The 25,362-nt window shown below is 37.9% G+C and overlaps 1 protein-coding gene across 2 annotated transcripts in view; it reads left to right on the top strand.

Annotated features, from left to right (window-relative positions):
• The window catches only part of CA10 (carbonic anhydrase 10), a 167,204-nt gene extending 146,433 nt beyond the window's left edge, over positions 1 to 20,771 (top strand). For both annotated transcript variants that reach the window (XM_051634951.1, XM_051634952.1), the window contains exons 6-10: positions 9,792 to 9,887; positions 10,596 to 10,668; positions 17,148 to 17,302; positions 19,594 to 19,768; positions 20,034 to 20,771. In XM_051634951.1, the coding sequence (XP_051490911.1) occupies positions 9,792 to 9,887; positions 10,596 to 10,668; positions 17,148 to 17,302; positions 19,594 to 19,768; positions 20,034 to 20,056 (522 nt within the window). In that variant the 3' untranslated portion in view covers positions 20,057 to 20,771. The remainder of the gene's footprint in view (positions 1 to 9,791; positions 9,888 to 10,595; positions 10,669 to 17,147; positions 17,303 to 19,593; positions 19,769 to 20,033) is intronic.
• The last annotated feature ends 4,591 nt before the right edge of the window (positions 20,772 to 25,362 follow it).

The raw sequence follows: 25,362 nt of genomic DNA, 5'->3' as shown, positions 1-25,362 counted from the left end.
TGCTAAAATCTTAGAAGTTCTAGCACAGACAATAAGGACAGGAAATCATTAGTCCTAAGTAGTAATACAGCACTTGCACATCACTGCTCAGAGTATGAACAGGTTTAGCTTGCATCTGTTCTCCCAGCTATATTCTATGTTAAAGACAGTTCATAATTTTTTTTTAATACAACCAGTACTTTGCAGTACTTCAGATAGCACTGAACAAGCTTTGCTACATGACACAATGGGAAAGCTTACTGCTCCAAAGTTGGAGCATTAAGTGGGGACAGAAGCTGGTTGTGCATCCATCAGTTTGCTTGCCCATAGAGTCTTTTTTTGCCTCCCCCTACACTTTCTCATCTGATCTGCCACAAAGAGAGATCAAACAGGGTGAATCAAACAAGTCAAAACAATTCAGAAGGTGGTGTGTTTTTTTTCAGCCACAGCATCAACTCTGCTGAATTGCAGCATCACTCCATGCATTTAATTTGAAGATCAATGTTGCTCTTCTTGTATGATAAAAAACTGTAGAATATTTTTTAAACACAGTTAGTGCAACACGTGGGATCTGCTTTTCTGAAATTTAGCAACTCTGATTATGCAACATCAAAGCTAAAAAACAGAAAGCAAAGATAGTTTGGCACTACAAAGAGGAGGTGAGATACTGCAACCTGCCAGAACATCTGAACTTAACTTTCTATTCTTTCAGAAACACTGGCAAGAGCAACCTGTGACACCCTCAGGTGATGTTGATGGCAGAGCAGCTGTGCTGCCCTTTCCCACTGTGATGGCCCCTTGAAAAAGCAGCAGTCTGATTCCAAACATATATTCACTAACCCTGAACACCACAGCAAAGGAAACTAGGGTGTATTTAAAGACCATTTTGCTTCTCTAGGAAATGCACAGTGAGGAGGGGCACAGCTGAATAGCAGTGCTAACCTTAGAGGAATGAAAGATTTTAAGTGACAGGAAGGAACAGGACAGAAAAGGGCAGGGGGGAAGTCTGGTCATCATAAAAGCAGGGGAACATATGGGTCTGAATATGGGCAAGGAACACATCATGGACTTAAGTGGCCCAGGGATCATTATAGGAGAGTGTGGAAAAGAGTGTGGCTCAAGGGGAATCCAGCCTGTGATGGGCACATTTACCCACCAGCATGTTTTTTATTTCATCTTTTCATCTGCTGGCAGCAACCCAAGTTAACAGGGGCTCTTGGGGCAAAATGTAAGTCTGTTAAATGAAGGTGGGCATCCTCAGCTCTGTGCAGAAATATAGACTGACTTGATAAAACAGCAGAGTTTACTTGAAATTACAGGGAAAAGTAGACAAATTGAAAATTGGACTGGAGCATAAGAGCCAACAGCAACTTCATGTAATGTGTTTGAAAGATGTAATGGCCTGAAGTGCTAACAAGTGCATTTTTACATCTTATACCGAGAATCTTACAGATATTTTTTTTCTGGAAATGTCCTAAAAATCTCAACCTTGATGTTCAAACTAACAATTATTTTGAGCAAATCTAGTTCCCTGGTGAGTTGCCCTCTTTTCTTCTGCAGTGAATTTCTCCTACTTGACTCCTAGTTCTACACAAAGTGATTTATTAGAGATACTGCAATTTATTTATTTTTTCCCCTTCTGGAAAGTGTCAGTTTCTGAAAAAGATCAAATAATCTCCTGTGTGTCAGTATTGACTAATTTTAATTATTAAAACCCTTCTCCCAGGAAAATGTCTTCATGCTGTTTGGTGAGAAACCAGCAATTTTTAATATAATTCAGGAACTCCTTTTCTTGAGGAGATCAAGGAACACTGGAGACAGAATTCTGACTTTAAGCTGGGCTCAGAGTTCAAAGACCCTTTTTTTTAAGTATGAAGAGTGAGCTTTACCTTTTTTCTGTGTGTCTCCCTTTAAACTTGCAATTATGGGCTTTGCAAAGGCTGAACTAGTAGCAGCACATAATTTGTTATGCAGTAAAACTTAATCATCTATATTTACATTAATTACAAAACTAAACACAGTTAGCGTATATACTACATTTATTAAAATCAGAAATCAATCTTTTGATAGATATCATTTCAGTGATATGCAGTCCCCATTGCTGTAATTTTACATGGGATCCTTTCCTCACAACAGCCAAGCAAATTGATATTATTAAAGTGTCAATTGATATTATTAAAGTGTCAATGAAAAAACCAGCACCTACCCTCATATTATAATTTCTCATGTTTAAGTTCTCAGGTTTTCACATCATTGACAAATAATTAGATGTTCTAGGAAGATAACAGCATAATTACACTGTTATTCTGTAACTCAGGAATCTAAAGACAGCACTATCTGCATTTCAAGTATAATGCAACTTTCCCTACACACAAACCCAGCATATCTTACCACAACAACAAATTGTTTACTGCAGTATAATGAAATCAAACACATGCTTAATGATGCAAGCTTGACAAAGTACTAAATAATAGTGAGAGTCAACATTATCTTCAGTGAGGTGGCCACTTGGGTTAAGGAGTTAAGTAGAAAAGGTTGCTACTGTGCTCAAATATATAATTACAAAGTTTCTGAAACAGAGGGAGGGATTATTTTCTTGTCTATATGAAGCTGAGACATTTGCTGTGGATGCAGGGAAGCAGCTTTGAGAATTTATATAAAACAGGAAATTGTAGAAAATATCTTTAGCAAAGAAAACCAAGCATAGATCCTTGAACTTCAACCAACTCCAGTATAATTAAGGCTCCTGGAAAGGCTTCTGTGATCATCACAATCATCTGTTGTTTGTAAATGGCACTAATCTGGAGTTGTGTGGCTGTACAGAACTGCTCTTACCATGTGGGAATTCTCAGTGCCCTTTACAAGTTACCCAGAAGAATGTGTTCTTACAATAAATAAATGCTGCTGTGTGTCCTTTCATGCCCTTTTAATCTCTGCTGTACTGCATTTGTTGAGTGGTGGTTGCCAATATCCTGCTTTCTTTCACTAAATCTGCAGATAGAGCTAAAAGGCTTACTTTAGAAAAGATAACTAGCTTAGTTATGACTAAGTACCAGTTATCTTTCCTGCTGAGTATAATGCCACTCAATTCATTTAGAAACAAGATAATTTTGTAGTTGTCTGCCTTAAGCTGTACTGTCTCATATTCTTAGATAATTCATGTCCTCTTGTTTTGACTGTGCTCATTATTTCTCAACTTCAAACTTACCTTTTAAACTACAAATGTGAAACTGCTTCTTATGTAATTCACACAAGCAACAAAAGGCAGCTGTACTTTGCTTTGTTTTAAAGGAAGCTTCTAGGATTATCTTAAACAAAAACCCAAGAACCCCACCATGTTTTCTGCCTGCAGGGTAGGTCTGTGCCTTTTTTTATCTCAATCTCTGACTGCACCTTAAACAGGAAATCGTGGTGTGAAATTTCTTTGAATTATTTCTAAAAATTTGACACTGTAATATATAATCTCATCTACCACAGCATTAATATTCACCAAGCCATGTACCATGGCAGGAGCAGTAAGGACAGACTGACAACCCTGCCAGGCACCAAAAGCATTCGAGTACATAGGCAGCAGCTGCTGCCCAAATGGGCTGTACAAGGACATCCAGAAAACTCAGCTGGACCACACCAAGAGCTTCATCCTCAGTGTTCACCTGTGTTTTCCTCATAAATGAGCCATTGGCATTTTTTGGATATCAAATCTCATGCTTCATTTTTGCCACAGAAAAATTACATTTTTATTGTAACCATGCACTTCTATACCCAAGGGAGCAAGTAAAACTGATAATTGCCTTATTTCTGCTTCTTGTTTGTAATCCAAGCACTAACCTTTTATTTGCTTGTCAGTATATTAAGCCTGATTTTTTTTTTCCCTACTAGATTATAAAATGGGGACAGAGAAATCAGTAACTAGATTTCTTACAAGCCAAAATATTATTTACTAGTTGTGATATTTCTCTCTCTGCTCTTGCCCATCTTGCCCACCCTTTGAACAGAAATGTAGCTACAGATGGTACTTTGGCAAGGTAGGCTGAGAGCAGGAGTGGCATTACATGCTGTTAGAGAAGGCTTGAACTCTTAAAGTGTCTTTGTGGCACCGTTTGGTGACCTGGCACATGTGTCCGTTTAACATCTCAGGGTAAAACAGTGAGCAACAAAAATAGCATCACTACTTCACCACATTTTTTCATCTGCAGGAACCATTTTCTGCTGCTTTTGGGACTGACTGCTAAAGAAATACAGAATTCTCCCAGAAATTCAGAGCATCATTAAATAACTAAATCTCCCAAATGGAGCATTTATAGTGAATTCATCACCATGGTTGCTGAGCATCTGTTGTATTTAAAATGAGAAAACAATTTAAATGTAGTGTTTAGTCAGAAAATCCTGCACAAATCCAGAAATGATGATAGGCTCATCTAATAGCCTTTTTTCCCAGCATTACCCCTATTCTCTTTTAAGATGTAACTTTTGTAGATGATGGATTATGTCAGTGCCAAATTACAGCTTGCACTGAAATTTTACATCAGTCAAGACATAATCTACATTAAACATTTCAGTCTAAGACTTCATTTGGATCCTCACACAAAGAGAACTGCAGAACAGTGTCATTTATTTATGTTTACCCAGCTCTTGCTCATCTGCTAACAATGAATGACAAGAGTGGCTGACTGGCAGGTCAGCCAAAAATACCCCATGTTTGGAGTAATTGGCAGTGGAAGGTTTCAGCAATGACTGCCCAGTCAACAATTCCCCTCAAGTCACACAGCAACCTGCAGCTCAGACACAACCACACACCCCTGGGGCTCGATTTGGATTTTCCCTTCATTGTGTTTCCTACTATCAGAAAGAGAGTACAAATAATTGTGACACTTGCAACAGTTCCAGCAGGACTTGGATGGCAGAAATCTGTCACCTTTCCCATTTATTTCTTCAGTCTATCATTTACTTATTTTTTTTTATGTTAGCATGAAGGTGAAAAGTCCTAACAGCAAATTCTGAGAAATGCACAGTCAATCTGATCTCTTCAGCTAGTGATTTGTACATCTAACTGCAGTGTTGTGGAGGCTTAAAAGAAAGATCAAGTTTTAAATATTTTAGATAGCCTTTTTTCCTACTTGCAAATTAATTATAAGAGCATATAAAATATTAAAAAGAAATACTTTGAAGTCCTCTACACTTGAGTCAGTTTTGGGGTATTTTCCATATGTTCCAGCTGCAATGGTTGCATATAAACAAGGAATAAGTTTGCTTTGCTCTGTTAGTAGCTTTATCAGTGTAAGGTACCAGGTCAGCAGCCAGAATGGCTGTCCTGCTTCTCATCTGATCCTCACCCATCTCTTTTCTAAGTACTATTAAACACCCAGTTACAGCATCTTTGACCAGCTGGCCCAGAAAGCTTAAGACTCTCACTCAGCTTTAATTGGTATGTCTGCATGTAAAGAGAATTACTTTAAACCTAAGGCAGGTGATGCTACCTTATATTTGGTGTTGTTTGGTTTTAAGTCAGAATATATGCTAAAGCTCACTGCTGAAAACCATTTGTTGACCAGAGGTATTTCCCAGTTAGTTCTTGTTATCAACTGGTCTAATGAAGTGTTAGGCACCATTAACAGTTAAAATCTTAATACCTATAATTTTGTTTTTTCCAGTAAAGCAGATTTTGCACCAAAGCCCAGTTCACCCTTGATTGTGCTTCCATTTTACTGCACGACGCATCACTGCACTGCTCTGCACTTGCTTTTCTGCTCAGAAGTTGGAGACAACTCAGTTCTTTCCTGGCATTCTTAGTCTTATTATTTTAACTAAAATTTATACACTTTATTTTTCTAGCATACAGTTGCTGGCATATTGCTATAAATGTGGATGACTAGCCTTCCTTCTAATATTTTACAGGCATTTCTAGATCTGACATAAGATGCTCATGTCATCTGGGTAGAGGATGAAGAAAATCAACAAAACATTGTGGAGGGAAACCAGTACCAATTACATGATTTGTACTGAAATTTATCAAAGTACAAGCAAAAAACAGGTTATTACTGTTATTAAAACACATGAATGGGTGTTAGGAAAGGGAATTAGATATTTTCTCCACAGTGGCCAGAACACGAGCCAGATCATCAGCTTATCTATATTGTCTTGCCCCAAAGACACAACCTCTCAGGCTGAGGGGGATGTGCTCAGTAGATTTCCCCTAATGTACCCTCATCAGCTCCTGCTGACATTCCTACACCCCCAACCTCTAAAAAGTGTCTAAAAACTGCTGTTGCTGCTCGTGGTCCAATGAACACTCTTGGGTGGTGGAACAAGGGCACATTCTGGATTTTTATCAGCTTAAAGAGTAATTAATCTTAATTCTCTTCTTCTCTCTAAAAAACAGAACTTCTATAGCTTGAGGTAAACAAAGAACTATCAGCTGTTCTATGGCAAATTAATCTTAAAGAGGGAATCTTCCAAAGAAAATCAATAGCTTATAACCAGCTTCTGTACTGTGAGCCCTGAAATTCAAACCAGAAACAAAGGGTACTTTTAGCACTGCAAGTTTGCTGCTCTTAGGTTTTTAGTACAATATCATCAGTTGAAAAAGTGAAATTTTCACATATGATCAATTTTAATTGCGTGGCTTCACTTTTATGGAACAGTCCAGTAGGGAGTGTATTTTTCTTACCTGCATGTAATATTCTATATCTAAAACATCTTTATTCATTTGTGCCTTTCTAAATTAGTCTGTTCCATATGAGAAACTTTGAAAATTGTGTCTCCTTACATGGTCAATTTTTTATTTTTTTTTTAAATAACCTAGTGAATTTAACCATGGTGCTATGGAAACAGCTATAAAATTAATTGGGGTGCAGGAAGGAAAGATACAGCTCTAATGCAGAGAAAGTGACAGGTTTCAGAAGAAAAAAAGCCTGTCTTCATTCAGCAACAGGAACTTTAAGAAATTATAATGCAGAGCAAGGCAAGAGGATCTTTTCAGACAATAGCAAAGCAAGGTTTCTCAAGCACACTCTCCAAAATGGTCCATTACCAAACTGAGATGTGATAAGGAGAGGTGGGGTGAGGCAGAGGGACATAAACCTGCGGGAATGGGAAACCTGAAAGCAAAACTGCTTGAAAGCACTGGTAAAGAATGGCTGAGTTCTCAGACAAGTACTTTTATTGTGAAGTCAGTGCAAAACAGGGTGGAGAGGTCATTTATAGATCAAAAGAAGTAACTATTCTAACTTGTAATCAGTTCAAGTCTGTTAACTTATTTCCACAAATACCTATTCACTGCCTGCAGTCTGGGTGTGAGTTTTGCAAAGAGTGAATTGTGTCTCTGAGATGAAGAAAGGTCTCCAGTGGAGCCAGGACACTATTCTGTGCTGAGGCCAGGAGCAGTCATTGTCATTTGATGTGTTATGCAAGACCAGAACTGCACTGGACAGGAGGCTCCTGGCACTGAGTGTGGGACCAATATCCTATATGTGTTCATATATATTTCAGGAGTTTTATTTCCACAAGTCCCATCAGTAAAACGAGTTTGACTCAGGGCTTCCACGCACAGGAGGAGAATTTGGTCCTTACTTTTACCCATTTCTTCACTAGACAGTTTTTTGTTAGTGTAATTTAGTTTATCTAATGCATTGTTATTCTGGAACTTCCTATAGAAAATTTTAGTCTAAAGCAGATTTCATCACTTATTTCCTTGATAATTCACAAGTTAGTTTGGTTGCCACAGTGAACAGTTGTACATAAAGAGAAAAATGTTACTGAGCCTAAAAATGTCAGTGAATGCATAGACCACGATGTTATCAAAGTTCAGTAGTACCCCAAAGTGGTGACTAATCAGCCTACAACTTCTATGTGCTGTAGAGTAAATGCTCTCATTAATTCTTTACAAGACCTTTAAAAACATACTGCATCCATCCCCCTTCCTAGCTGTCAGAACTTAGTGGATGACTTCAGTGGCTACTTTGACATTTTTACTTTTTTTTTGTTCCAGTCTGTCTTGTTTGCTTGCCTTAAAAAATGCCTACTGTGTGAATTGTAAAAAGGTCAACCAATAGCTCCTAATCCAGACAGGACAAAAGCAACTGCAATAACACATTATGGGTTTTGACCCTCACCTTACTTTTTTTTGTCTGTGAGCAGCTAGTTGTAAATAGTAAAGCTATGTGCCAACCATCTTCTGATGTTACTAATGCAAATACTCTCTTTCCTTTCAGAATTTCCACTACTCCTTTTCATGTCCATGTCCAAGCACTAAAACAGCATCCCTAGGGGATCCAGGGGGTGGTGGGAGGACAATGCTTGGTGGATTTTTATATTCAGATCTGATTCTGAGTAATTTACTTATACAACAAATACATTTTGCAGTCAGAGCAGAGTGTAGGAAACAAACCTGTCCGAATGCTCCCAGAGTGAGTGAATCATTTATTTCTCAACTTATCTTAGTCTGAGATAATAATGGTGTAGGTTACACACGAATTGGGATGCTGTTTTCATTCAGATCACTACTAGCAAACATGTTGGTGGACAATACGTACTTGGATGGCAAAGCAAGGCTGTGTCTTTGTAACTTGACTGTGCACTGCAGATCGTATAAGGGAGATCATTCCTGCAGAGAAATCCTGTGTTTCATGACTGAAGCACCAGACACAGCATTTGTCTAAAAGACAAAATTGCCAATGCATGCACTAAACCCCATTTCAGTGTTTTTTAGGGGTGGGTTGTGGTTTTTTCCTCTGATTACAAACATGGACAGCACACTATAATCACATTTCTTTATAAGTAGTATTAGTCTTTGGCCGTTTGTACAGTTAAAAAGACTTCTAGACATAGATCAAGTTAGTGCTGTCCTTGTTTACACTATCCATGCCCAGAAGTTTCAGTGGGCAGCCTTTAGATTTATGCCAGCACATGGAAGATATGCCTGATTTTTAAATACAACCATCATGCTACTGCAATTCTGAAGGTGCCAGAACACTGACCCTACTTTTCTTATCGACACCTGAAAACTAAGATGTCTTTTAGCTGAATAAAGCAAACCAGCCTTTCAAATTCTTAGAAGAACCTATCTGCCTCACAAGTTCATTAAAATTATTCATCTTTTTTAAAAAAGTGAGGCTACAAATTGCAATATAAATAGCAGTGGTGTCCAATGATCCCAGACAAATCAAATGCCAGTGTTCTGGGCAAGACAATCACATATGCAGGGAGAGAGTTGAGCTGTACCTTCATAATTTAAAAGTTCCAGCAAAACATAAAACTAAAAACCAGAAGAAGAGCTGTCGGAGCTAAGGAGAACCTGGTTAACAATAACACAACAAGTGCCTACCTGTAGGAGCTTTTACAACTGAGTTTGTAAAATATAGGCCCAACAAAAAGTTGTGTTTGTAATTTGGTGACTACTGCTTTAAACAGCTCCAAACTCACGTCCCATGTGTTTCTTCAAATATTGCAACCCCTGACTCCTCTGTGTTTGTCTTGAGGCTGAAAAGTACAGATTACTAGATGCCCATGGCAAGTACTGTTGCAACAGGGAAATTATGTCAACCCCTGCAGTGCAATTCATAACTTGATGTGGTTAAATTCACTTACTGGCAATTTAGAAGGAAACATGCTGGTGCTGTGCCACTTGGAGCCAGATGGTGACTGAAATTATTAAAATTGTGCATGCTGCAAATCTGTGAAAAATTGCCCTACCCAATATCCTAAGCATAGATGGGATCCTAATACAAACCAATTGGTGTCTAGAGTATTTACAAACAGTGCATGTTATGATTTGCTACTGTTTAATTGTAATCTTTCCCTTCTTTGCTTCCTAGGTTCAGTTAATCCACTATAACCATGAGCTGTACACAAACGTCACAGAAGCTGCAAAGAGTCCTAATGGGTTGGTGGTAGTTTCCATATTTATGAAAGTAAGTATTCAGCATTATCAACACCTCACATATAGACAATGGAATTCTTTTCCCATGAGCTGTACATCTAGGAATTAGACTCCTCATTATACCACAGTAGGCTCTAATCTGGAATCCAAGGACAGCATCTTACTAGGAACTGAACACACAATATTTACTCCCAACCATTTACAATATAATTTAAGGAAAATGAAAAGGGAGAAGGGGAGGTAAATCTTATATCATAAACACCACTCATAACACTTGAATTGCTATGACAGAAGTTACTAGTTTTTCAGATTTGGTATTTCTTCATGAAATGTTATTCATTCAATTAAAAGTAAACCTCTCCTACTAGACTGAGGCCCTGGGAAGGAGGGCATGCTTGCTCTTTGGAGATGTGCTGGTGTTTCCAAGTCAGCAAAATAAGTTTCCCTAACAATGTTATTTAGAACATCTTAAACTATAAAAACTGGAAGAAGATGAAAAGCGTAAGTCTTAATAATTTACATTTCACAGCATTGGAAAGGCATGAGGCATTGTTAGAAAAATATCTAAGTAATTTCCTCTTCCCACAACAGATTAAAAAAAAAAACAACAACAACAAATAAAAGCAGAAATAATTTGGAGGAGTGGCAGGAGAGAGAACAACTGCCTGTGCACATGCACACAGAGAACAGAAAGGAAACATTTGAGAGATTTTGACACTGTACATTTTCTCTTCTGCAGGTGTCTGAATCATCAAATCCATTTCTAAATCGTATGCTCAACAGAGACACCATAACAAGAATAACGTACAAAAGTAAGTTTCTGTTCATTTCCTATGCCTAGCAGCTACATGCTTGTAGTAAAAAGTAACATGTAGCAATCCAGTGAAATAAGAGGTACTTCATTGCGGACAAAAATCACAAAGTTTGCATTGCCAGCAACTCTGTATGATCAACCTGGGAACCTGAAAAACTTAGTAAGGTCATCAGTTCATCAAATGAATTTTGAACTTTAAAGCCTATCTTATATTTGAACAAGCAATAAATTAATGAAATTACACTTAATCCATATACTGTATTCACACAGAATACTCAGGAGAAACTGCCTACTGTTAGCAATAAAAGTACCAGTGGAGCAGTCTGGATTATATCAAATCAAGTTATGTCAAGATGCTGCATCATTAACCATGGATTTAGTAGTCACTAATGCTTTCTTTTTGTACCAAAAAGCTATGACATTTTAATTCAACTATTGCTGCATTTAATGCCTATATAAAGAGGTCATTAACATAGCATGTATATTTGTTCTATTCACTTTTGGAAAGCTTTTAACTGATAATGCTCAATAATGCCATGCTAGTATATTGAACTTTTAGAAAACTGGAGCTTAAGCATCAGTGAAAATTAGGCTGCTTTAGAGAAAGTCATGAAAAATACATAGATCTGGATAGAACAAATTTAACCTTTTCTGCTGAACATTTTGTTATTGCCTTTGTCAAATAGTCACTTGAATTCCAAGCAGCCATTAAAGTTAATAAAATAAGTTAAAATGATACCAGAATTTAACTTTCAGAAAGTACACAGCAAACTGAACAACTAAGGAAAGTTTTGTAAGTTTTTTGCTTGTTCCTCTGTAAACAATGACTTAACATTTTTCATAAACTTAATTAATTTTGCTTTTGTTTATGAAAGCTGGAGTGGTTCATGATAACTGGTATAAGACTGGCTGTCAGGACATCAGGATTTGGTTCACAACTCTGTTAGGATTTGCCTCAATTTACCTCTCTATAAATTAAATGCATTGTACTATGTACTCCCCAACAACATAGTGTTACTTGGACAACTTTGCATCTGAAACTCCAGAGATCTCAAATGTCCATTTAACTTCAAAAAAAGTCACTGAACTTAAGGCTTATGATGGAAAGGTTGGGAGAGATTTCTATATATATCGCTAAGATAGTCTGATTTATTTCCATAGATTCCCATCTTTTACTCCTCCCTGAAAAGCCAGGATTGTAAAAAGCGTAGTTTTGAGACGAATGCAAAGTGACAGCACAGGATTTTATCCACCAATTCCTAAACAAGAGAGCACTAAAAAGACTTCAAGTCTTGTCATACAATACAGAATTTGAACAACAGAGCCAATCTAGCCCCATTCTGAAGGAGACAGTTCCTTGTCCTCTCCTGTGACACGCCTTTCCTCCCACTGGCATTTCTCTAATTTGACCTCACAGTTAACAAACCTTACTACATCTTTGGTCCAAAGAAGAGGTGCCTATGATGATAAAACCCATCATACCCACAGAAAAGAAGGCAGAGGGGTCCCCCCTCAGGACATTTTTGTCCAGATTCTTCTCTCAGTATGAAACGTCATCTTCTCTGCATGGAAGAAGCAGGATATTAGCCCAGTTTTTAAAGTGCCTGTCCTGATTCCCTGCAAAAGCACAACAACACTGCTCTGTACCAGCTTCCTGCCAGCAAAGCTGCTGCAGCATCCTGGAGATGGGAAATTCTCAGTAAGGCTCTATGCGTTTTTTCAGGCTCTTTTGCTCCCAAATCACTTATTTCCAGCTTCTGTCTGGGGACCAGCCTTACTGTACCACTGAGGAAGGTGCTTTTCCCCAAGTAGACACACACAGACCTGCCAGGCCTCACACTCCTGCCTTATTTTTTCCATCTCAGCAGCTGTACCTCATGCATTTACATGAGTATCACAGCCTTTTCTTTGTACTCCTTGGCCCCACATACTACAACGGCTGGCCAGCAGAGCAAAGACTGGACAGCTTATGGTTTCTCAGAGCAGAGACCACAGGACGGGGAGGCAATGGCAGCATCTGTCCCTTGTTGAATGACCGAGCATGCAACTGTCACCCACACCAGCAGGCAAGCACACCTTCCCAATGCCAAGTACATTGCACTGAGTGGGCACTCCTCCTCCCTGAAGCTGACCACATCCTACCACCTTTCATCGGTTGTTTTGCTTCTTTAGAAGGAAAATGCCATTCCCACCACACCTAATTTGGGTTTACTAAAGGAAATTTCACATGAAGGGGAACACACAACATAGGCTGCAAAATCAATGATTAGCAGATCTGTTCTAATTTTTAACCACCGTTATCACTAACAAGTTTATCTGTTAAAATGAAGCCTTGGTAGCTACAATGCACATCATATTCTGCAGGGCAGTGGGTTACTTACCATGGTAACAAGTATTGACTGGGAATTTTTTGGTGTAAATTGGGAACATGAAAGTGTTATTGAAAGTAATTTTGCAGTTGTCTTGCGTGATGGATTATAGCATCATTGCTAAAAAACTAATTTTACCCTTTACATTGTGAGGATTTCTATTCTGCCTTTAGCAGCTGGAGATTTTTAGCTTGTGCTTTAGGGGTCCACTGCTGAAATCAATACTCAGCAGGCTGCTGACAAAGTGACCAGTCCCAGTGTGCTCAATAGGAGCGTGGAGTGAATGGTAAGTGGAGCAGAGGTTGAGAGTCAGGACAGTTAGTAATAGAACTGAAGTACTTTTTTTAAAGAACAGCAACAATATTAAGAACTGCATGCTGCTGCATGAAATTTCCATGGGCAAAATGCATGAAAAGGGGAATTTCTACTCATAGATATCAGTGGCTACAGTGAGGCAAAGTTGCTTAGAAGTTCCTTTAAATCTGATTTTAAATGCTTTTTTATTGTTATCACAGCCCAAAGAATCTACTGTGAGCTAGTTGCAACAAGTGTTCCTTCAAACAGAAGTTAGTCAGAAACTGTGAATATCTCTAAAGAAAAAAACTGCTTTAATATTCCTCCAAGTATGACATTTGAGGGGATAATTTAGCTTTCTTTCAAAACTATTATGCTTCGTTAGCTTTCACCCACTGTTTGCTTAACATTGGAAAGAATAAACACTTTAGGTTCCCAAAATTCCACGTGAAAATCTGTGCTTTGCATTCTCCAAAATACTGCCACAGGTTCAGCTAGGCAGAAGGGCTGTAAAATGCAGTTTCTCAAATTCAGTCATTAGCTATTTTGTAGATAATGTACAAATTCAGAAAGTATTCAGATTGTGAGTTTAATCTTGAACATGTTTAAGATTCAGATTTCTGCAAATAAGAGACTATTGTCCCTCAAGTTTTGAGTTTCTGTGAGTTCTCTCTTAGACTACATATTTGCAATAAATGTAAGACAAGACATTAAAGTGTTGCAGTCTAGTATTATTGTAAACCCATTGGTTCTGTTTTGATTCCAGAATGGGAAACCTTGATCACTAGGTGGGAAAGGGAAACAGAACAGCTGCTCATGGGAAAAACATTGATAACCAAATGCTTATTCTATAGTCTTTCTCAGGCCATTCTCATGGAGCCATCTAACTTCCCATGGGAATATAACACATACAGGCATGAATAAATGCTGCTTTTACTTGGTCAAACTCTTATTTCATTCAGTCCGATCTCCTCTTTTTCCTGGAGTGTTTTCCTCCAGTTTCCCATTAATCACAACCACTAGATTTTGACACATAATTTGCTTTCTGTCCTTAAACATATTCCAAGTGAAGATAGAGGCAATGAGCCAGGTTTGGAGCCACTCCACTGCTGGGTGCTGGTAGGGGAGATGGGCACACATTTTGTAGGTCCTCAGCAGGTAATGAAGATAACCTAGCAGTCGATCTGAAGCTCAGCAGGGCTAAGGAGAGCATTTCTCCTGATCTCAAGAACACTGGTGTATGTTGGGCTTGCCCACACTGTTACATGCCACAATCCACCCCTGGAGTGTTATGATTTTCTGAGAATGCCTAAACAGTGCAAAGGCACAGACAAGTCAGAAAACCTTACCAATATAATGAATTACAGTCTCTTTTAAAGTGGTGCAAGACAACTCCAAAATCTCCATTGCTACCTGCACTAATGCCAGCAGTTAATGTTTCTGTATATTCTGATAAGTAGTACTGTTAATAACTTGTGCACTGCTCTGAATACAAATGAGCCAACTAGCATGTGGCACACTCAAAATATATATGTTTATAATCAATATCCCTCATCCATATTAATCTTAATTAGCTTTTCATCCCCTAGTAAACATTTCAGGGAAAATTCTACCTTGTTCAAATCATTTTAGCTCAACCAAAGTCAATATGGATGTGACAAAACAGATTTGATCCTTAGAGCTTGAAACTATCTACTCTTAACTGTGCCATTTGGAGCTAACACACTACTCTCCGTGGCTCATAAATAATGAACAGGATGTTCATGTGGGAAAGGGAAAAATGTGATGACTCATTGGAAACAGGCACTGGCTTGAAAGAAGTGCAAGTAGTGGTTTTAGTGACTAGGACAGAGGTGTATTCAGACAGCTCTAGCTGTTAACATTTAACAGCGTTTTGGCTCCATTACTATAGCAATAGCTTTGCACTTTCATCTGGAAAGTGCTGGGTTAAGACTATATTCCAGGCCATGGGCCAGTGAAGGATGTACATGTTAAAAAAGGGGACAGTCAGCTACCTACAAGACACTAACAGGATGTTCCCCTCTAGTTGAGGAGCCAGCAATACAACATGGCAATTACCCTGCTCAAAGTGCAAGAACATGGCAGGAGGCTGCACTTCTGACAAACCTGAAAGGCCATGCAAGATTATATTTTGTAAAATAACAAACATTTAACATATGAAGTAACTGTGAGGCACTGGTCAATGTGGTGTAAATGTTACATTCTCACCCTGACACTTTAACTGATGCTGTAGTCACTAATATTGCTACCCCAGAAGCCTGTAGCAAGTTAACTGCACTATGTCAAAATAAAATAAAAAAAAACAAAAAAGGTCATATTTGCTCTGCCTGTGTTCTTTGATTTTCTGTTGCCCAAGACAGTAGCCTCAAGTCCCTTTTTTTTTTCATTAGAGAGTATGAGACAAGCATTTTGCTCATCTAAGTTTTGTCCTTCAGCTACAATACATTAAATTACTCTTTTTTTTTTTTAGTTCTTATACACTTCATATTTCTTCCCATGTTTCCATTTACTATCTTTTCCCGATGGCCAAGGGACTGTTTATCAGCTTTAAAAATAAAAACACCCACAAAACCAAAACCTGTTTACACTTACAGTGACTAGTACATGAAAAACATCAGAATCCAAGCAAAATGCTTAAATTATTTATTCAAAGATGCAATGTCAACGTTTTTCTTTAGTCTGAGAAGTTTCTATTTTATTTATACAAGCTTCCTTACCTCCTTTTAAAATCAATGCCAGTTCCTCTCGTGTATTGAAAGACGAAACGTGCCTCAATACTCAGCCTGTTTTACCCACATTTCAGCACTCAGCCTGCAAATGGGCCCCACTGAACACACTACCTGCCAGTAAAGCATGCAGAGATCCCACAACGTTACAGCTCATAACCAGCTCAGCTTTTTCCAAGATAAAGACCAGCAGTAGCATATCAGAAGCAGTGTCCCTGAGCATTTCCTATTAAGAAACTCCTACAACCTAAGATTTGGCAGGAAAATTTGAGCTCCAGTTTTGACAGCACTGCCAAAAATATTGTAGGGCCAGCATTACACAAGGAAAATAATGCACATAGTATAGAACAGGCTGAGGAACTTTGATTAATTTAAAAAGATATAACCATATCATTATATTTTGGTACATGTCCAGAAAGTAATTTCTGTTTCAGAGAGATACCTCATTAATTCCCAGGGAGACTTATGATAAAAACAGGGACCCTAGTAAGCTGCTTTCCTGCATAGTTTTCCACCCCAGTTTTAGCATTCTGAGTGAGCTTTCAGTTCATTCACCCCCACTGTGCACATGAAAAGCCAGCAGGCTTCACTGAGCAGCTTTATTATCATGCATTAACCTTATCTTCCTCCTGTGGTAGAAGGACAATTAACTTTTAACACTTTTGGCCTTCCCAACACTTGGCTGATCAAAAATTGTTAATCACTCCAAAATACGGTAAGTCGACATTCTCCAAAGATTGCTGTGTCTAAACCAATAACTGCACCTCAAGGAAGGTTTTAAGTCCAGTTCTTAAATGAGGTTCAGAGTTTCTTTGTGAATGCTTGTGTTGAACTGACAGTGTGCATGGGCACCTAAAAGCCCAACTCAATCCAAGCAGGATTAGTGAATTGGTGTTACTTGTTCTCATTGAAACTGCTGGAGCATTCAAAAATGTACATTCATTACACTTCATATTTTGGTAACACTGATTATGATGTTCTGGAATGAGGATTTTACATTAAAAGGGTGGCATATTTTTTGTGAAGCTATTGTTTTATCTCAACTGTTTTCCTTCTTTAATGTCCAGATGATGCATACTTACTACAGGGGCTTAATATTGAGGAACTTTATCCAGAGACCTCTAGTTTCATTACGTATGATGGGTCAATGACAATTCCACCCTGCTATGAAACAGCAAGCTGGATAATAATGAACAAACCTGTCTACATAACAAGGATGCAGGTAAAAGTAATTTTAAAATTACTTGATCTAGTATAGGTACAAAAAAATATTCAAAACTTATCTATTCGTAGCTTTACGTATAAGATCAGTCAACATTTAGCTGTAGGGATCTCTGCCTGAAATTCATACAGTTTGATAAAACACTGAAGACTTCTTTTGCCAAAATATAAATATTAACTATTTAGAGCTCTCTAAGTATCTATACACATGGGTACTTTGAGGTGGGCCCTATTTTCAGTGAGGGTTTCAACCAATGATTTCCAGTAAACTCTTCCAAATTATATTATTCAATTATTCTGTAAATAGATATTTGGGGATTCTAAAACAAACATGGCAGTACAAAAATAACAGGTATTAAGTATAATAGAAGAACAGTCAAATGGAAAATGACACTTGTAGCCATTTAAATACACATCAGTAGCACCTTTAAGTGACAGAAATCCAAGATACGGGACCTTCTTGAAAAACATCAGCAAGTGCTTTTTGGTACGGAATGACAGGGCAGACATTGCAAATATCTCCAGAAAATTCAGGCTGAAAAGCTGAAGTCCTTTTTAGGAAGGAGCAGGATAAATTACACAAAAATAAACAATTTCATAGTCAAAGTTATGCTGTTGAGGACACACCAGTGAAAAAGCCAAAAAGCCTACATTTCTGTACAACGCACTTAGAATCCAAGGCCTAACAGCAGAGAACAACTTTAACATCACGTGCAGGCTTCTCCAGAGCATCCAGAGATTTGCCTACAGAGCTGTAAACTGATCTAAAACCTATTCTCTTGCATACCAGAATCCCAAAGGAATACTTGAACCATCATCCGCCTGTCCCAAGCATGCAGCAGAGCAGTCTAGCCTGAGAAATGATAAAACAACCCTGAATATTTCTTTGGGATTTAAAAATCCTTTTAACATTGTAGATAAGATTACTTTAAAAAGCCCAAGAGACGTTTTATCTTTGTTATATTCCTTATGTCCAATTTTGCCTGGATGCAGAGAAAGCAATTTGTTTCTTTTCTAAATGTGTAATTTGGGAGCATGACACAGCTGAGCACAGGCAGACATGCTGTACATTCCAAGTTTTCAGACAGGGGACCTGAACATTTGCCTACAAACAATATTTTTTGTTATGACGTTAACATACAAAACAAGGATTAGAATATTTTTTGAGTCTATGCGAGTAACTATGGGTTATAATCCCATGATACTCAGTTCTCATCATGCTTTACTGATTAGTTACATCCTCCACTATTAGTGCTGCAAATTGATTTCATAGAATACTTATTAATTACATTGTGTACTCAGACTGAAAAAATAAAGCATAAGTTTTCACTGGAAGCTGTTAAAGATCTTCAGTATGTAAACCCAGCTATTGGATTTCCCTATTTAAACCTTACATGCCACAAACTCCAATTGTTCACTCACATGGGAATTATTTTTTTTTTCTTTACATTTTTAAACCAAAATATTTTGATGGTTCTTGATTTACAAATTGCCTTTTTTTTTCCTCTCTCTCCAGTTTCCTATACAAAGTTTGAAAGTTTTTGGTTCACTTAAACCAATTAACAAACTTTTAGCACAGTTACACAGTTGTCACAAAAAACATTGCAGTCTGCTTGTAGTTTGCATCCAGCTGCTGCTGTGTGCACTGAAAATCCTGGATGATTCAATAATTCCCTCTCTGCTGATCCATAAAACCATCTCAAAAGGACAGAGTCTACCAGAAGAACACTGTAGACACAGCACAGATCGTATCAAGACAGCCCTGTCAATGAAGAAAGGATTTAACTTTCTAACATCATTAAAGTCATGACTTCAGCAGCATGACAGCCAGTTATCCTTTCCATCCTGACTGCCCATACCTGGCTCTTGAGTACTACCATCCAAAACTGTGTCTTCTCAACTGGAAGCTACAGTCGAGTTGTAAACTAGCTCTTTGTAATTAGCTGTAAATTAGCTAAGTTGAGCTTTGGAAATTAGCTCTTGCCATTCCTCAGGTTCATTTTCTCTGCACCAGCTACCACCACCCAGTACTCCAGATTCCATTTGTTTCCTGAGCAGCCAAGGACACCTCATACCATTTTCACTTACCCTACACAAAACTAGTTACTTTGGTTTAAAATGGGGCTCAGAAACAGAAGGAACCATTTTAACTCTTTCAACTCACTTCTGACTACAAATTACTTAATAAAGGGAAGTTAAGAGGAATTTCAGTGGTCTATTTAATAGTGTTTTATGTTGTTTACTTACAGGAAAGACCAGTACTAAAAATCCTTGGTTTTGTCTTTTGTATAGATGCATTCTTTACGACTGCTAAGCCAGAATCAGCCATCACAGATATTTCTGAGCATGAGTGACAATTTCAGACCAGTCCAGCCTCTCAACAATCGATGTATCCGAACTAATATCAACTTTAGTTTACAGGGAAAAGATTGTCCAAACAATAGAGCACAGAAACTACAGTATAGAGGTACGTTCTACCTCCAGATTCATCCTTTCTATGCTTACACCGAGTTCTTCTCTTTGAGAAACCCAAGTGCCTAACAGCACACAAATGAAAACAGATGATTGAGTTGCAATACTTGAAAAAAAGTCACTCAGACTTAATTATTTTCCAGAAAGTGAAGGAAATTGAGCTTACTAGCTTTTGTTTAACTGCCTAATACAGTGTTAAATCCAGCAAGTTTCATATTTGGAGTTTATTAAAGCATAATTGTGTTTTTTCTCTCTTTCAGTAAATGAATGGCTCCTCAAGTAACAGAGAGCAGGCAGACCCACAACCTCAGTGGAATGCTACTACTGTGACTTGACATAATCTAGAATGCACCCAACCTCACTCTCTGGGTTTGTGACAGCATGTGCAAACGTGCTGTAGGAAAAGAGCTGCCATGTTGGAAACAACTAAAAATTCATTCATTTGATCGTTGGTAATTTAAAAAAGTAAAAAGACAGTATTACAGTTAATGTGATTACAATTTTGATACAGTTTTCCTGAACTAATTTAGCTTCACAAAGAAAGACTTTTCAGCCTTTGTACATATTAAATTCTTCCTCTTTTCCCCCCCTCCCTCAAATTAAAAAAAAAAAAAAATACAGAAAAAAAAGGTGGCTCGGTACAGCATCAAAGTGGAGTTGTGTTCTGTGTGCCAAGTAATCCTTGGAAAGCTCTCATTACTTCACTATCATTAATGGATACTGACAAGACAGAACAAGAAGCCTATAGAGAAAATTTATTTCTAGGTTATGATCTTTCTGTTCATTTAATTTAAAAAGGGAGAGACTTTGAGAGATATGTATTGTAAATATGTCACTGCAGAATATAAAAGAAATTGAAACATTTCCCTCTTTGTCACATATCTGTAGTAGGATTTGCCAAAATCAGAATGGATCCATTTTCTGTTTCTTGTTTTACAACAGATCATACGTTGTGTTGGTTAATATTAACAACTCAATAAATGTGTTTAACAAATTAATTTAGTAAACTTGCTTTGACTTATTTTTTCCTTTCTGAAATAACAACCCTCTTCTCTGCTTGTGGCTGCAATATTTATGGGGGCTTTTTTCTTCTTTTCTTTTCTATTTTTACTTCATATATTTGCTTGCAGCCAGTTTAAGTGAGTTAATGGCAATTGGGAACACACTTAAAGCCAGTATAACTTTAACTCCACTTTATGGTCCATTATTAATAGCAGCTGGACTCAGAGCAGAAAGCAGTTGAAACATTTCAGTTTAAATTTGCCATTTTCCCTGCTGAATCTATTACTGGGACACACAAATCCAATCATGTGGATTGATGGTGGCAAAGGATATCTTTTCTTTACAGACAAAGCAGGAGCTGACCAAGTAAAAGTAAATGCCTTTTTTTTTGTGTTTATAATGGTCATTCACTGGTTCTGGTTACTGCCAAGAACTCAATAAATGTGTTTAACAAGTTCACATGGTGCATGTTTGACCTTCTTGCACATTAAAAGATATTTTGGTTTGTTTGGGTTTTTTTAATCTGGAGGGAGGCAGACCTCATGCTATTCTACTCCTAATGCTTACTTTATAAGCCATAAGATGCTGAAGTTCACAGAAAATTAGGTGAAGCTAGAAACTACCATGCCTGAAGAATTGTTTCTACCAAATGGAAAAACTCTTAACAAGTGTGAGGGAACTGAACCACTGTAAAGAAGTTACAGATGCTGCAGACCAACTAGCTTTAACATGACACATAGTATTTCATCTCTGGCTGAAGAGCACAGTGCAATGGCATCACACTCTTGAGTCTGTTGCAGACAGTGGTTTGGAAAGATTGCAGCTTGCATGACTTCCATCTGTGACATGAAGAGGAAAGTTACTGGGAAAGTGAAAACACACATGGGCTGGAACTCAGACTCTCAAAGCAGGCACGTGGATGTAGATGGAAACCTGTAAAGAACCCAAATTAGTCAAGAATTCAGTGGCTGAGTGGAAGGTGCAGAGAAATGAATAGTGAAGAAGAGGTTGGCCTAGATGGGCTGTGACACCATGTTGCTGTATTTGTAGGAGGGTTCTGGGCTGATGATCCTACAAGCACATATGTAGTATCTCATCCTTGATTTATTTCATTTTGAGTATTTAAAATGACTTGCACATTACAGCTTAACACCATGCAGCAACCTGAAAAAATCCATGGCACACAGAAATGTCACACACTGACTATTACACTGTAGATTAATAGTCAAATTCTACAGCTGAAATAAAGCAAAATTATCACCTTAGATTAGCTAACTAAAAATTACAAACAACACAAGTCACACAAATTTAGTATTTTTGAGTTGCAACAGAGATATATCAACTTTTAAACTTGTGGTGTTGGGATAGTTGCCACTACTTCCTTGGGTTTTTGAAGCTTCTCCAAGGATTGTTAATGTTGTAAAGTTATAGAGAACTTGAAGCAAACCAAGTTTACCAGTGACTGAAGGCAGGGAAAAGAAATCATGCTTCCATTATAAAACTTGTAATAAGCAGTAAAACCTATATTCTATTTTACTGAAAACTGATTGAAAAGATTTAAGAAGAGGGAGAGATGATAGAATGGACTAGTCCTACAAAGGAGTCATGCTGTGCTTTGGATTAGGTGAGTCTGCAACATAGAGACCCTACAAATAGAGGAATGGAGCAATCATACCAGAACACCGCAAATAACTTTGTCAGCATTTCCAACTCCATTTTGTGAGTTAATGTGCTCCATCTGACTCTGATTTGTTTAGGATTTTGTTGCAATAATAGATTGCAGTGAAAGCAGACCAAACCAATGCTGAGCATTAAACATCTTGCCCATTCCTCACATTTCAGTCATGCTCAAATCCAGACATTTAACTCCAGTTTTTCAAATCAGGCATATATCTCAGTGAAAAAAGACACTAAACATCCAAAGAAAGCCACACCTTATCACCAAACCTTTCAGCAGAAAGATAAAGTCTTGGTATGAAACAGCTGGCACAATCTTCTGTTCAGAGTCCATGCAGCACAGCAACAAGTGCACAAAGTAATCCCTCCAGCCTGAGTGATTTCTGTACACAATGCTCACCACAAGTCTGGCTGCACACAGAGCTCAGCACTTTGTAGTAGGAGCTGAATTTGCAGCCTTAAAGGCTATCCCCACCCAGGCCACTCAGATGTGTGAGATTCTTTGCTTGGGGCAAGAAATGATCTGCCTGGCAGGGAATATAAGCCTGGTGGTGGTCCTTGATGAATAATTAACACCACAGGCGAGACCTGGTTGCCATGCCATGACGACAACAGACTCTAAGATTCTAATACTGAGAAAAAATGTTCAGATTTTATCTAGTGCTATCGCAGTTAAGAATGTGATACCAAACCAGGTAGACTCATTTGGTAATAAAAAGCATGAGTAAATTCACAGTACTGTAAAAGCCTCTGTTTGAAGTAGTATTCAAAAGAGTGTAATACTTGTCACATTTTATAAGCTCAGTTTTTAATTTCTAAACAGAAGATAAGAGCAAAATAGGTTGTATGGAATGAAGGCAAAAATGGAGACCTTCATCTTAATTGTACTCATAGATACCACAGCTTGCTATCCTTCCACCATTCTATTCCAGCCTTGAAAGCTGAACCAGCAAGAAACCTCTCAAGGATCTTCCTGGAAGCTTGGATATATTATAAAACAAACTGCTACAAATAAACCCCCATCCTTTCTCACCATTTAAAGCCTCTCCCATTCCTATAAAGTATATACTCTGAAAGAAGAAAGGGTGAGTGAAATGATGCTGAAAAGCTGAGACCTGAGATGCAGGTACTGGCAGCCTCCAGCAAGGCTGGGAACAAATGCAAAGGTAACTTGGCCAGTAAACATCAGAATAAGTTAAAAGTCACCTGAATTCATGTTTTTATGAATAGCACTGCATGCTCTGAATATCCATACACTGCTCCACATCTTGGCCCCAAGACACATCAGCAGCAACTGCCATTCATAAGACATTAGTTTGTCAGGCACCTAAGACAGGTGACACCAGCCAACAGCATTTTAGGTACTTTGCATCCAATGGTGTTTCCATCCATGGAACCTTTCAAAACATTTGTTATAAAACAAAATAAAAACACCTTGTGATAATATCTCAGAGTCCTTCCTGCTTCTGACAGACCTTGTCTTTACTCTCCTCATTTTGGTTTTCTGGGCATTTCACATATTCACACTTCCAGGACTTGCCTTTCCTTTCAAAACTATAAGCAGCTCTAGGCAATGCACTACAAGCGTATCCTACAGAAACACAGTATTGCCATAAAAATATGAGTTGGCCTATTTCAGCTGCCATTAAAAATTTAAAATAATTAGAAGAGCTGCTACATCTATTTATTAGTGAAAACAAGCTGGAAAGCAAGATATGATTGCACTCAAAACACCAAAACCAGAAAGCAAATAAAACCACTCCAAAAATGTAAGGTATCCCTCATGATCTTTAATACGAAGGAGGAGGGATGTTTACTTTTCTTTTTTTCTTTAAGTTATCAGGGTTGACAATACTGAAAATCCCATCACAACCTAGTAATAAAACTGCAACTTAATTTAGTCACTGCTTTCAGGGGCTGAACTTTCCCTGAAAGTCAAGAACTGAAAGAAAAACTGTAACTGGTCCATATAATTTATTGCAAATAACAGAAATGCAGCAAAAAGGCAGATGATTTTCATGTTGTGCTGTACATCTCAATGCTTTAGTGCTGGATACTACCCAAAAAATCCTAGATGTTTGGCTCCTATACTTAAAACAGTATCAATTTTGCAGGGAGATCAGCCATAACTGTTCCATGTTTTGATTTTTTTCATTAGATTTTATTCCCTAGATATAGTAGCTGACAAAGCATAGAGAGTTTGCTGTAAGAAATGCTGATTTACTAGCAAAAGCCTTACTGTAGCTCTCAACAGCATACCATAATATTATTCAAGGAGCCTGTTTGCACAGTAAAGAACAAGACTCATTTATAATGTGAAACATAACGCAGGCAAACATTTTCTGTTTCTTAAAGCATCAGGCTTCTACTCTAATAACTAAAGATGTGTCAAACACACACTCAGAGCAGAAAATGAAAAACGGGGTAATAAATCTTCTAAGGATGAGAAAATAACCCTTAGTATTAAAGTAGAGAAAAAAATACACCTTAGATGTATTAGAAAAATAGAAAGAAGAAAAAAATCTACAGTTTATGAACTGAGGTAGATGCTCCCATCCTGTAGGGAAGAAAGAGCTAAAGTCAAAAGTAAATCCAGGTAGAAGAGAGTTACAGCTGCAAAATACTATAGTCATTCCACAGATACAGGTTAAGGCTATTTGTGAACATGTCTCTAGGGCTCTGCAAAGAAATCCCAGTCTGCCAGATAGACCTCATGCTTTGCTTCCTGTCCTGCTGCACACCCAGGCTTCAGTTGTGACTACTTGGTGCTTTATCTCTGCAAAGGTAATGTCCAAAGGCCAAAACAGAGCTCAGTCTTACATGACAATGATGGTAGGATTAGCTGAGGAAAAAAACAGATCAATCCAAAGACAAATCATGAAAAAATGAGCCACTCTAAATCTGATGGTT

This window comes from Apus apus, chromosome 17 (genome assembly GCF_020740795.1).
Source record: "Apus apus isolate bApuApu2 chromosome 17, bApuApu2.pri.cur, whole genome shotgun sequence".
Taxonomy (NCBI): Eukaryota; Metazoa; Chordata; class Aves; order Apodiformes; family Apodidae; genus Apus; species Apus apus.
Note: the sequence above shows the minus strand (reverse complement) of the source record. Positions and strands in the feature narration are given on the sequence as shown.